The sequence below is a fragment of the Tachypleus tridentatus genome, chromosome 6 (assembly GCF_004210375.1).
Source record: "Tachypleus tridentatus isolate NWPU-2018 chromosome 6, ASM421037v1, whole genome shotgun sequence".
NCBI classification, from domain to species: domain Eukaryota; kingdom Metazoa; phylum Arthropoda; class Merostomata; order Xiphosura; family Limulidae; genus Tachypleus; species Tachypleus tridentatus.
In genome coordinates this window covers 142505852-142520529 of record NC_134830.1, presented here as the reverse complement: position 1 = coordinate 142520529, position 14678 = coordinate 142505852, and the positions used below count along the sequence as shown (strand labels likewise).

The following is a 14678-nucleotide window of genomic DNA, read 5'->3' as shown; positions in this document are numbered from 1 at the left end:
TCAAAATAAATAAAAATTACCATTTTTTTCTTTATGAAATAACTTCATATTTTACCATGAAGCTACATTCATTTGTCCTTTAAGTAGCTTTAAGTTTACAACAATATATATTTATTTATAATGAAATTTTATTGTTTTATTGCCCTTTGAACCACGTCTAACTACTAACTTCTAGTTAATTTTATAACAACAAATAAAAAATAAACATGAACAATAAGAAATACTTATCCATTCTTTTTTTACTATAAATTATTTATGACAATTAACCCTATTTTTATACTGATAGTAGTGATACACTTAGTAATTTTTATTTAATTAAATAATGCACTAGAATAATAGAATAATAACATGCAACATGTAGGCAATTTCCCCTAACACAAAATTTTTCTTATATCTTAACTGTGAGCAGAGATGTTACAAATTCATCCAAGCTAATTGTTAACTTTCTCAGAAGAAAGAAGCTTGTCCTCTGAGTAAAACTGATGTTTATCTGTTGATAATGTTTTATACAGTATTTAATTTAATAGATGAAAACCTTGAGATTCTATTGGTTATAAGTAATATACAATTAAATGTAAGAGAGAACTACTAACAAATCCTGAAAGAGAAAATGTGACACATGGGTGTGGCAGGAGGGGTCTGATTTTTTAACTAATCAAAATTAAAGGCTATAACAATTATGGTTTGTGTGAGTAAAGGCAATTTTATAGTCAGTAATTTACAATTAATTTAATTGTTTCTTGGGGTAGGGAGTTGATAATATAGATGAGATACCTAGAAAGAATGTGTCACTCATGTCATACTAGGGAAAATTCAGGATTTTTTTCACATTTTCTTGTAGAATTAGAAACTTGAAACTTATATGCCATTAAAATACAAATAATTAGCAAAACCTTTTTGCTATATTAATTGGTATAGCATAATCAAAAAGTTATTTAATAACATTTTGAATGTAAGACACTAAAACTTTGTGTCTCAATCAGTCAGGAATATCAATGGTGAGAGGGTTATGATGGCAAGTGGTCAAAAAACACTGTGGATAGTTTAGGTTATTATGGTGTGATGCAGTTGTTGCACATTTCATCCTCTTTCTGTGAAAACAGAATATAATGTTTTCTTTTTGTTCTTGTGAAAGATAAAGCAAGGTTAAAATCATCTATTGAAAAAAACACATTCTGTCATACCTTATGGAAAATATAAAGTTAAATGAATAATAATAAAAAAAAAAGAGTAGAAATTTCAAACAATAAACCTACATTCAACATTAACATAGGGGCTGCACGAATCAACCTAACCATCCAAAGTAGCACATTCTTGTAGCTTAGTGAATCCTCGGACGATTTCTCTTTGAATTTGAGTGTACTGACTTTCTCCTTCAGTGTGAGGCTCTGTACAAAAATTATAGACAAATAAAACTGGAGAAATGCATCACTCTTGGAAATCCATACTGCAAATCAGAATCGAGACAGACACTGTTTGTGAGTAAAATATAGCTTTTTTAATACTATATTGAAACTACAATTATTCAAGTGTATTGAAAACATAAAATTTAAGTTTTTAAACATCATATATATTCACAATGGGTTAGAATTTTATATGGAGCATAAATATAAAGACATAAGAAAATAAAGAACTATTTCAGCTAAGATCTTGCACATTAGTTTGAACAATTTACAAATAAAACCCCTGTTTTTATCTTTATGTATACATGAAACTGTACACACTATACATAGAGTAATATAAGTAATCACTAACCCTCAAGTTAAACCCATTGTAGTATGTTGTTCATTTGGGGTCCAAAGTGTTTGTAAGTCTAATACACTGAGTGTTGTAAAACCTAATCAAAGCAGTGAGATGGAACAATCCATTTTCCATGTATAATATACACGAGACAAAAATAGTAATTGGTCAATTACTGTAATGTTGATGGAACTTTGTTTTGTGTGACTTATAAGGGACCCAATAATCATCAAAAATCAAGAAAAGGTTAAGTATGTTACATTACAATTACTTTTACCATGTAAATCACTAATTCCTGTGGCAACCACAGCCAGCATAAAGTTTTGGTAGAGCAGAACATATCAAATCTATGAACTGTTATAACATCCAATAGAAAATAGTAATTGTCACATACTAGATGGAATATGGAAAGCATGCAGGGGGAATGGTGTGCTTTGGATATGACAGCCTTATAATATGCTTTCTGCGAATAGAAAGCATGTTAAAGATGCATGATCATCAAACAGAGCATGATGAGACATGTCAGCATGCACTGTAATGATTTGGTTTTACAACTGTTTTTATATAACATACTCAACCTCTTTATATCCACTAAGTGAAAATATAAATAACTCCCCAGATCTATACTTACAACCAAAGTTTTTCCGATGTTGAATACACATATAAATTACAAACACTTTCACAACCAAACATTTTTAACTAACAATATTCTCTTAGCAACTCTGATACAAATAATATCATTGAAAAATAAATTAAGAATTTTAGACATAACATATATGTACAAGTTCTCCACATACAAGTCCATAAATGTAACTTTTGAGTGATATACAATGCTTTAATTTAAAATAGTGTCCATCAACAACAAACAGACATTTTAGCTCACAAATCAGATTTTTTGTAAGAGTTCATGAAAAGAATCACCATAAGAGACTAAACCAAACAAGTGACTTAATACCAAGATCCATATTGTAAAAATAATGCTATAAAATGACAGATTATAGCAATTAAGAAAATTAAACCTGAAGTATTAATATTGTAAGCCAAAACTGGACAAGAAGTTTGTTATGATTAATTGCTTCTTTATGAGAACAACAATGAAAAAAAATACACTGACAATAGCTGAATGAAATTCAAACCCTAAGTACAAACCTGAATCATACGTAAAGGGTTATGAGTGATGCACCCCTGGGTGACTTTTGTGACAGTATCGTTAAACATGCAACGAAGATCTGGAGCTTTGTTATAGACAATATCAATCTTTGGCCACCAGGCGAGGCGGGGTTGAGTTATGATTCGGTACAGAGCGCACACGAGAACAAAGTGATAAATGGAAGGAGAATTTGGGTTCAAACACACTTTAAGAGCTTCATTGTTGTGAGGGTTGATGCGAAAACAGGAAACAAAACAATCAATCATCAAGTCTATATCCTGGTTTATAGATGACTGACTGCGAGAAAATGGCTTACTTGGGTTGAAAAGAAGAAACTAAAAATAAAATAAAAGTCATTATTATGGTCTTATTGATGAACTATGATTAGAGAGTTCATTGTTATTTCATATTAAAATTTTTTTTAAGCTTAGTACTCATCACTTACAGCCATCAATACACCAAGAGTAAGTTACTGTTACATCTGCATTCACCAAATGTCAAACATAAAATATAAAAAAGTTTCATGAGAGTTAGGATTTGTATAATGATGACATTTTCTACTTTTGTTGTTGTTTTTAATTTACCTTTGTTTGTTAAATCTGGTACCTGAATCACAGAAAAATAAATAACAGTACAACTGAATAGCTATTCAGTCTAAACATGCACGGATATACAACAGCTGTCAAATATTATTTTTGTCCAATTTCATTACATTCTCTAAACAACAGTTTTGTGGATGATATTTATTTACACTTATATTCACAGCTGTATGTTTAAGCAATAGATGCAAGAAATTCAGTGGATTAAACAACTTGCCATGATATTTAGAACAAAAAACAACACTAAAACATATAAAGAACAGTGATGGTAGGCATACCAAAGATTAATCATTCAGTGAAGGACTAAAACTAACTTAATATTTTATCTCTCACCTAATGCAATTATTTTCATTGTAAAGTTTTCAATAATCATTCATATACAGATAGGTAGGAAGATAATGTTGATAGAGATGGCTTTAGGTTATCAATGATGGCAAGAAAAATCATCTAACATATTGTTTCTTCACTTAACATTTCAATGCAGCAACTCTATCATTAAACTCTTGAATGTTTACCAACAAATGCTGATGTTGTCCTTCTGTCAACTATATAAAGTTAATTCTGAAAAACTATTTCTCACCTTAAGGTCACTGATAACTGACTGAACCAATGCAAACACCACATTGTTACTGTCCAGAATATTAATATAAGTAGAACATTTACATAGTTTGACACAAGTCATGGCAGCTGCCTCTGTTAACTGTTTGCTGGTGGCATGTGGAACAAGGGCCTTCTTCACGCTGTCAACAAATTGACGCTAAGAAAACAGAAATTGACAAAAATTACAAGAAAAAATAAATTTACCCAATAGAACTATTTGTTAATAATTTTAACTACAATAGTGCTCCTACCTCTTCATAGATTGGACCGACATTTCACACTCTATACTGAAGCCTTTCCTCAGTACACAAACAGAACCACTGTTACACTCTACTAAAGTGAAAATTCTACCAAGTTTAGCTACTCAAGGGCTATCTGCACTAGCCATCACTAATTTAGAAGAGATACATTAGAAAGAAAAGACAGCTAATCAACACCACCCACTGCCAACTCATGAGCTACTCTAATCAAATAGTGAGATTGACCATAACTTCATAATGCCCCAACAGCTGAAACAGCAAGCATGTTTTCAGTGACTAAGAAGCCTGACGTTGTGGGCACATGTCCTTTATTGGAAGTAGCAATGAGGAAAACATAAATCACCACCAAATTCATAAAAATTAGCAAGTTAATAATGTGAGTGGGGTTGTATGAGCAAGCCCAACATGATCCATTCCTGAATAAAATATTGCTTCATCTTTTTTCTTGCTGATATTGATTATAATGCATACAATGTTTCATTGAAACACTCTAATGTTTAAATTAATTAGCATTATATATTATTTTCAGTCAGTTCAAGTGCAATATATGGATCTATATTTATTGTTTCATTGTCCACAACTACTTAATATTTTTTAAAATTTTTCCTCATTATATTAGTACTTCTTAACAGATTAATAGAATTTTCAAAGATAGAATATCTTCCATTCACAGAGTTTGTCTTTCTTTTTGAAGAGAACAAACCTTATCCTTGTTGTTTGATGCAAGTCTAAAACTTGAAAATGTACCCTCATAAATTGATGAGTTTCATCAGCTATTTTTAAAAAATAAAAATGTTTGAAAATTGCATAAAAAATATAAATATTTGTTTGATTGTTTTAGTGCAAATCCACACTCCAGTCATCACATGGAATAGAACCACAGATTTTAGTACGATAACTCTGTAAACTTACAACTGACTCTCTATTGGGACATACAAACAGCAATTCATAAAACTAAATTAATGTATGTGAGTTGAGTACATGTTTCTTTATTACTACTTATGTTTCACTGAAAGTAAAACAAAAGTTCCACATTCACATTGTCTTGTGGTTGAATTCAATCACCTTTTTCCTTACCATTTAGGCCAGAGCTTGATGTGACATAGACCATTTCATGGCATTGTTTGTTACTAAGTTTATCTGTCACTGTCCCTAATTTTAAACTACTGACCCTAGGGAGAATATACAAGATCAACAGCACCAGATCTCACCATGATATTAAGGGATTTAGTGTTACTCTAAAATGGTGAGAGTTTTCAAACCTAACTTGCCAGCCTAAAAATCAGATGTTTTATATAGGGTCAGCCAAAACCCAAAGAATAAATCCATTACTTGAAAGAATACAACAAAGCTAAGAAATCACACACCATAATCTCTAGAAATAACAAGGGACCTATTGATCCATTTTGGCTGTGTGAAACTATTAAAAAAAAATTTAAAGTCAGCCCTTTCTCATTCATATATCTATCAAGCTTTCTTTTAAACCCACTCAAATTTACTGCTTCCACAACATCCAAATGCAACCTGTTCCATAAGCCAAACACTCTATTTGAAAAATAAAACTTTCTTAGCTGAAGATGGCTTCTACCTTGTCTGAATCTATATTTGTGTACCCTGGTCTTATATTTTCTCACATTAAGTACAAAATATATTAGTGTATCAACATAATCAATCCCTTTCACAATATTAAACACTCCAATCAGAACCCACTCAAACTCTTCTTTTTTTTCAAGATAAAACAATTTTTAAAGATTTTAATTTCTCTTAATATGACAACACTGCAATCCAGTGATGGATTTAAGGTTGTATGGGCTCATGGGTTAATAATTTTTGTAGCCCTACATCCCATGTAAGTTTTCATCAAATAAAATTATCCATGCACCCTTGAGCTGAGCCCTCTCTATCCCCTACCTAAATATGCCACTGCCTCCATCAAAGCTACCATCATAAAAAAACACATGAAATAAGCAGTATGTAGATCTGTGTAGATGTAAGCCTACCATTTATTTTATACCTTAGTTTATTATGAAAGTAATAAAAACTAACTCTCACCTTTCTGAAATGTCTCGGTGAGCAAGGGGCTCCTGAATCAGCATTGACAATTTCTTCTAAAATTTTCTTTTAAAAAAATGATGAAGGTTAGACACTACAAAATATTTAAGTAACAAAAGTCATTTAACAGCATAAACCACATTAGTGACCCAATGTACTAATTACTATCTGAGTTATTTGGGGCTAGAAGCTTTATAACTTATTTTATTTGAAACAAATAAAATTCACACAAAGAAATAGTCTGACCTTTCACAGAGGTAATATATATATATATATATATATATAAATGCAATACACATACCTAGCTGGCTCAGATTTATTTTGGACTAGCATAACAACTAGCTGACTCATATCTATTTCCAGCTATCACAACAACTAGCTGACTCGTACCTGTTTTGGGCTACCATAGCAACTAGCTGACTCATATCTATTTCAAGCTACCATAACAACTAGCTGACTCATATCTGTTTTGAGCTACCACAGCAATTAGCTGACTCATATCTGTTTTGAGCTACCATAACAACTAGCTGACTCATACCTGTTTTGAGCTACCATAACAACTAGCTGACTCATACCTTTTGAGCTACCATAACAACTAGCTGCCCCAGATACATCATATAACAGAATAGCTTAAGACATGTTGAACAGAACAGCATAAACGTCCATAAAAGATGAAACCCTTCCAAGTAAAAGGGAGAGACTGAGAAACTTGGCCGAAGCAGACACAGATTGACATGATCAGCACTTATCCTATGAGCTTCAGGTTATACAACATATTAAATAAAAATGATAAAAATAAATAAACACAGAATAATTACACCTCACTACACATAAACATTTAATAGAAATTTAAATATATATCTTGATGCACAAGTCAGAAATACTCACAGGAGATAAGACCAGCAACATTATCTGAAGAGGCCAAACAGATGCTTTTTTCTTGTTGCTTTCTGCAAAACTATCAAGTAGTTCAAAGAGCCTATCACAGCAGTCTGCAGTGAGATATTTAGGTTTATTATAAACGTTTTGATTGACTGTTTTAAATAAGAAGATTCACTCCAAATCTAAAGTTATCCTAAATATTTATTTGTAGGATAAAAAAAATATACAAAACTGAACCTCTAGAAAACAAAGTAGCTTCACTGACATAATAAAGAAATGATTCTGTTATTTACTGTTCGGCAATTCTGCATTAAACTTAAAGTTATGTGTTTCCAAGTTCAACAACAGACCAAACAAACCTGCTAGTTCTTCATTGTTTTTTTTCTGGAGTTCCATGAATTCTTGAGGATATGTGTCCATCCAGCTCCAAATGACCTACACAGAACTGTGGTTTTATAAAAAGTTCATATCTCACAGTGAGATTCAAGTACTGAGTAATTTCAAGAATTTTTAAAGATTTTTCAATGATCACCCCAAAAAAACTAACAGCAATAATAACCATTCGTAGTATTTATCCATTCTAATAAGTCTCCATCTTTGTTTCTTAAAACTCAAAAGTTTCTGCTCTCATGGCTCCATAACAAGATTTTATTCACTGAAGACTTAACAAAGTAAACATTATTTCTTTAATGCTACTTTCATTTCCTGAATTCAATAAAATTTTTTATTTAGTTTTAATACTCGTTATATTATTATACTTTTAATATAGAGCTTGTTTTACTTTTTTAACCCAGTATATGTATTTATGACTAACCTAAATCTTCTCAGTGAGTTAAGCTTATTGAGTTATTACTGGGTTTACAGCCAAAAATATTACTAGTGGAGTTAAAACACATTCTGTTCATCGTATACAAGAAACACAGTTCATAATGAGTTGCTCACATCAATTCCAAGAACTTTCTAAACATTTTGAGAATGTTTTCCTAGCACTTTTCTGAAGCTAAAACCTACATGAAGATCAATCAGTTTTCACTGAAAATTTGTAAAATTCCTGTCTATTTGTTCAACTTAAGAATGTAGGCTAAAAACAAAATAAAGACTTTGTTTATTGCACTCAACTTTGCAGCATGCATTGAAGTTAGATATATTGGCCTAGATGAAGTGTAGTAAAGCCCCCTGGATCTGGTTTCACATCCATTTTTTTATTCTAACAGCTGAACCCTTAATCTTAAAACTAACTCTCATTGTACCATACAATCTCAAAAGACTTATTAAATTCTTCCAAAAGTATACCATGATAAAAGTAGACTGATATATTCTGCTATTATACTATTTTCATGTATAAACAAACAACAAAAAACACTTTTCAAGGACTTTCGAGCCATTGAAATTGAGAATGGACTTTCAAGCATGCGTATGGACCTTGAAGAAAGTAAAAACAGTCTGTTTAATTGACTTCACTCATCACTAATTCTGAGTTTTAATCTAACAGATAACATGTTTTGGCTTTTATGCAATGTTCACAAATTTTTTCTCCATCTTCCTTAACAGATATGAAAAACAAGTATTACACAACCACAAGAGCTATTTCTACTGCATCATATCTACAAAAATCATAAGAAATTAGTATGTGTTTGATACTTGCATGAGAAGGGCCAGAAGAAAAAAAACAAAAACAATACCACATACTTGACACTTGTGCAAGGACAGCTAGTCCAACGACTGCAAAAAAACAACTGTGGAATCACAAACCTTATAATGAAACAAATGTCATACAGACAGGAATACTTAAATCAACCTACCTTTTCCAAACTGACCATAACGATATGATGGCCACTCTTCTTCAGAAACTTCAACTTCTGATTAATTTCTTTAATGAATATGAACATTAATTAATAGTACACAACTACATTTTGTAATCATGATACTACAGTCTGGACCTAAAATTAATAAAGTTAACAAAACCATTGAAATGTACATATTCATACTTTAAATTGTATCTAAAAACAGGCTGTATTATTTTAATAATTGAATCTTTATTTAGTATCACACTTCACTGTACATTTCTCTCATTTTTAAATAATGCTGAATGATGGCACAATCTTTTAAGTTCAGTTACCATTTCAAGTCATGAAAACTCTCTCTCTCTCATAGAAAACAGGGTGAGGTAAAAACCCTGTACCACTCAAATATAATATTACTAAAAAAAATCATAGGTTTACAGATTTGGAAACTAAAAAAAATTTATTTAAAGTTCCCAGGTTTTTCCAGGACTACATTCTGACAGTAACTACATCAATGAGTCTAAAATATGATATACTTAATTTACTGGTATGTAAAGTTTATCCAACTTACCATTCAGAAGTTTGATGAGTTTTCCTACATCCACATTTATATGTTGGACGAGCTCAATATCAATAAAGTCAGGGTTTTCTTCATTTGTTTTCGAAAGTTCTTCTAGTCTAAAAATTATTATTTTTTAATTTCCTGAGAATCATTTCCTCTCAGCAAAGGATATTTACTACTGTAACTGTATTTCAACCAGTACTTATTAACACTTATTAATTGTACGTCCACCTTAACAGTTGCCTAATGATTGCTAAATGAGCCGTGCGTACATTTTACGGCTCAGTTGTTTTTGGGTTTTTTTTACAGTTTATATAAATATTGTTCAGATATTCTCTTTTACTGTTTATTTTATTGTTTTTTTAAACTGGCTGCTATTGCTAATAAGAAGGTTTTCGACTGAATTCAACCACTCAATTTCCATGCATCAGATAATTTCAATATATTCATAACTTGTTGGCCTTGTCTGAAGTGTTTGTTTCTTGGGAATTTATATTTTAGTTTAGTAAAGATTTATTGGTATCTGCTATTTTTTATCAGCTTTTGCATAAGTAATAAGATTTGTATTAAACAGATTTACCTTCAAGAAAGATACTAAACCAAGTCTAAATCTTAGTGAATGAAAATTCTTAACTCATAACCTGGTGTTGTTATTTATTAGAAAGCATAAAGCTGTTTTATACACTAGCTGTGTCAAACAGTATGAACAGCAGGTTTCATTTATGTAGCAATAAACTGTATTATATAATATAAGCAGTGGTTTTAGTTTTCTGTTTCAGTAGTTGATCACTGGGACTAAACTAAAGCAAAATAATTACCACAGTCCACTCAGCTGGCAGAAAACAAAACAGTTACCACAGCCCACTCAGCTGACAGAGAACAAAACAATCACCACAGACAACTTACATGACAGAGAACAAAACAATTACCACAGTCCACTCAGCTGACAGAGAACAAAACAGTTACCACAGACAACTTACATGACAGAGAACAAAACAGTTACCACAGACAACTTACATGACAGAGAACAAAACAGTTACCACAGACAACTTACATGACAGAGAACAAAACAATTACCACAGACAACTTACATGACAGAGAACAAAACAGTTACCACAGTCCACTCAGCTGGCAGAGAACAAAACAATCACCATAGACAAGTTACATGACAGAGAACAAAACAATTACAACAGTTCACTCAGCTGGCATAGAACAAAACAGTTACCACAGTCCACTTAGCTGGCAGAGAATAAAACAATTACTACAAACGACTTACCTGGTAGATATCCTACTGAAGACAGCTCCAAAGTTATTTAAGCTGAGGGCAAAGAGTACTTTTGAAGCAAGGTTTTTCAGTTGCATAACCATTAGATTCTCATTAGGCATGTCAATAAACTAAACACAAAAAATAAATTTCAGTTAAAATGTATGTGAAAATAAAAAAAATTCCATAAATATGTTATTTACTTGAAAATGTAGTTTTTCTATTAAATTCTATTGCAAATTATACAACAATTTTTTTTCATAATTTCTAGTTACTTCTAAAATCAGAGAATTTAATATTATTAAACAATACAACTGCCAACAGCTCAACTGGTACTTGATGCAGATGTCAAGTTTCCACCCCTATTCATGCTAAGGCTCCCGAGTATCTGCACCTTGAGAAGCTGCCTTTGTTGCCAAGCTTGCTAAACATCATCAATAACTACAGTGTTAATTAATCAATTTGTTTACATCTAGGTAACAAATCATTAAACTTCAGAGTTGTTATATCTTAAGTAATATTTAGGATTATACCCAGACTTAGGAAAGGTGCAACTGCTCTTCTAGTCTGAGTACAAAAAAACATTAATCAAAACCTAGATGCCTAATATCAAAACATAAACTTGTAATTATATCACATGAAAGTGGCAGTTTTAGACATTTCTAAGAAACTGATTATTTTGTAATTTTTTATAATATATTTTTACATTTTGTTCTTCAATAAATATTTGTTTGGATATTTAAAAAACTTAAATTTACTTTACTACATATATATGTTATCATTAATTTATATTTATTATAAATACTTGTTTTTGTTACTTGTGCCTATGCACTACTCAAGCTATGGATAAGTACATAATATGAAACCATATTTGAGAAATTTGTAAAATTCAGTTCTATAAACCTTGCCCAAAAACCCTTAATTCAGCCCTGTATAAGGCTGGGTAGTTAGTGAAATTCTTTGTAATCAATTTATCACTGAGCTCATTGGTAGGTTATATTGAACTAATAATTCATTCTTACAAGATTTGGATAGTTGGAAAAGACCTAAAACAGTAAAAATGAAAAACACTAATTTCAATTAGTTGATTAACGAGTTATGACACTAATCAAATCAATTAATCAAAAAAATAACAATAAACAACCATAATGGCAATATTCCAATCATTTGGATAATTTAAACAATTGAAAACCATAACAATAGGAAACTCTAATGTTCATTAGTTAGTTACGTTCATGTCATTAATCAATTTGACAGCATATTTGATTAATCAATTAATTTATGTGACACTTATTGATGTAACCAATACTCACAGCCAATCAACTATACTTATCAAACAATCTGTATTAGTTGATTATTGCACTCAAGAACTAAAGATAAAACTATTTATTTACCTGACACAATTCTTTTAACAGTGCTTTCACATTCATTGCTTCATCATACCTTGTTGTTTCTTTGGGTTGCTTGAAAAGGATTAAATTGTAAATATCTTATATGAAATAACTTCCCTAAAGAAATGAGAAGGGAATTCTCAATAGTCATGGCTGGAATTAGATCTCAAATTTATCAAGAGATGATGGAGTTATGAACTAAAATTTGTACTTAACAAAAAACAAAACTGAAAGCCTTTCTATACACTTAAAAAAAAAAAGATATTGACAATTACATTTGATGGACATAGTGGTAAATATTGCTTCACAAAGTCCTAATGCTTGACTGACTGAATGTTTTTAATGTTTGTGCAAAACTATATAAAGCTATCTGTGTCATCTGCCAGTAATTTGGAATTGTTAATCTAAACGGTGAGCAGTGAGTTGACACCAATAACTCAGGAGTAACTCCAATCAAAGAGTGAGAGGTGGTCTTTACTGTAACGATGAACACACAACTCTAAACTGGAAAACACAAAGTATGTTTTTCTAGTAAGAGGATGATAATCGTGGACCCACAAATCTACTGCCGTGCACACTAACAACTAGGTTACACCTCAACCAATCCTAACTGATACCTGTTAGTTAGGTAAAATGTATTTATTCAAATGTTCTTACTTCAATCAGTCATCTCAACCTAACTCTATTAAAAAAAATACAAAAAGTCAGTTGTATCTTTAAAAAGATGCATAAGAAACGTAATCATAAACAATTTGTTGAATAATTTACAGTGCTAAGTCCCATCTTCATTGGTTGTACTTCCATAACAAATTTACTTTATCAAATACAACACACACGTAAAGTAAGTTGCTTTATTAACTTTATCAGTAATATAAATGGTCAAACTACAACTACCGTGTATAATTATTGATCAAATAAATCTATAACTTATGTTATTTAACAACTTCATGAAATCTAAAAAACAGCCATTAATTTTTCATGGTAATATTCCAAAAAATTATACCATAAGCACTTTGTTATAAAAAAAATAAATTGATGTTGTTAAAAGAAAAAAGAAAACACAGTATGCATTTTATCTGATTCTGGTATACATTATCCAAACTATGAGGACAAAAAAAAATCAAAACAGAAAAAATTACCAATGCTGAACAATAAACTGTTCAAAATATAATTTATTAACATAAATTTCCCCAGTTCAACTTCATTTTGAATATCTACCAAAAATATTCTTTACAGATATTTCACATAAACTTTCTAAATAGAAAAGTTATATTTTCATAAGTGCAGACAGTCCCCCCTTGTGTAGCTTTCAAACTAAACAAGTCATTGAAAATGAATATTTTGAACAAAAAAAAGTTTCTATCTTCTCATTTAATTTGAAAACATTAAAAACTACTGTAAGCTTAACACTCACCCAACTCAAGCACTTTTCCAGTGTGTCTAATACAATCAATTGGGATTCATAATAATTGTTTTCAAATTCTGGTTGAATTTGACCATGTGTTCGCTAGAAAAACAAAAGTATTCTTCTACTTCTATAACTTTAAAAGTTTTTAAGCAATAGACATCAAAGAACAAGTTATTCAAATTGTAGACAGCAGAATTATCATACTACGTTAATCCAAGCTAATTGACCAACTTTAATAATGAAGATTAAATAAAGTCACTCTTTTAAAAATAACAAATATTTGACAATTTTTCTCCATTTAGATTGGATATAAGATTGTTTTTAAAGATCCTTCTAACACTTTTAAGAACAATATAGCTTAGCTTAACTAGATCCTTTTCAAGTATCTTTGAAACCATTTTCAAGAAAGTGACACCTACCATTTCGTTAACAGAGTGCAAGATTCTTGTTAAGCCTAATATTACCATGGAAAATTTGTACTTGCTGATGTTAATTAGGCTCTCCTTATTCTGTTCCACATTGATACGAGAATGCGTAGTTTGAGGTCCACTTCTGCAAGGAAGCTGAAACAGGATATACTTTCTCATTACTGACTCACTTTACAAATTTCACAAAACAATGCAAGTTACAAAAACAATAAGTACCTTAGGTGCAAGAAATACAGATTCTCACAAAACTGTTCTGGTATCACAACAAATCTAAAATATATAACCTATAAATATGTAAATCAACTTTACTGAACCTTGCAATAATTATTTTTTGTCAGGATAACTATTGGTGACCAGACTACACACAGAATACAAGTTTTAATACAGAAGTGTAAGATTGGGTGTAATCGTGGGAAGAGATGTGTGTTATGTGTTTCATAATCAATGATATATTTAGAAGTGGAATTAGAAAGATTAGAAATATTGATTATTAGGAGCTAAGTTATAAACTTGTGAAATGGTTTACTTTATGATGTGTTGAAGAGATGAACAGAAATA

At 30.7% G+C, this 14678-nt stretch overlaps 1 protein-coding gene across 1 annotated transcript in view; it reads right to left on the bottom strand.

The window, feature by feature from the left end:
- LOC143253902 (neurofibromin-like) overlaps positions 1-14678 on the bottom strand; it is a 90800-nt gene that overhangs the window by 72189 nt on the left and 3933 nt on the right. The window contains 12 exon segments of the mRNA XM_076508457.1: positions 1257-1388; positions 2890-3225; positions 4070-4246; positions 6402-6467; positions 7290-7393; positions 7643-7718; positions 9086-9153; positions 9639-9745; positions 10906-11024; positions 12288-12356; positions 13699-13791; positions 14112-14255. Coding sequence (XP_076364572.1) covers positions 1257-1388; positions 2890-3225; positions 4070-4246; positions 6402-6467; positions 7290-7393; positions 7643-7718; positions 9086-9153; positions 9639-9745; positions 10906-11024; positions 12288-12356; positions 13699-13791; positions 14112-14255 — 1491 coding nt within the window.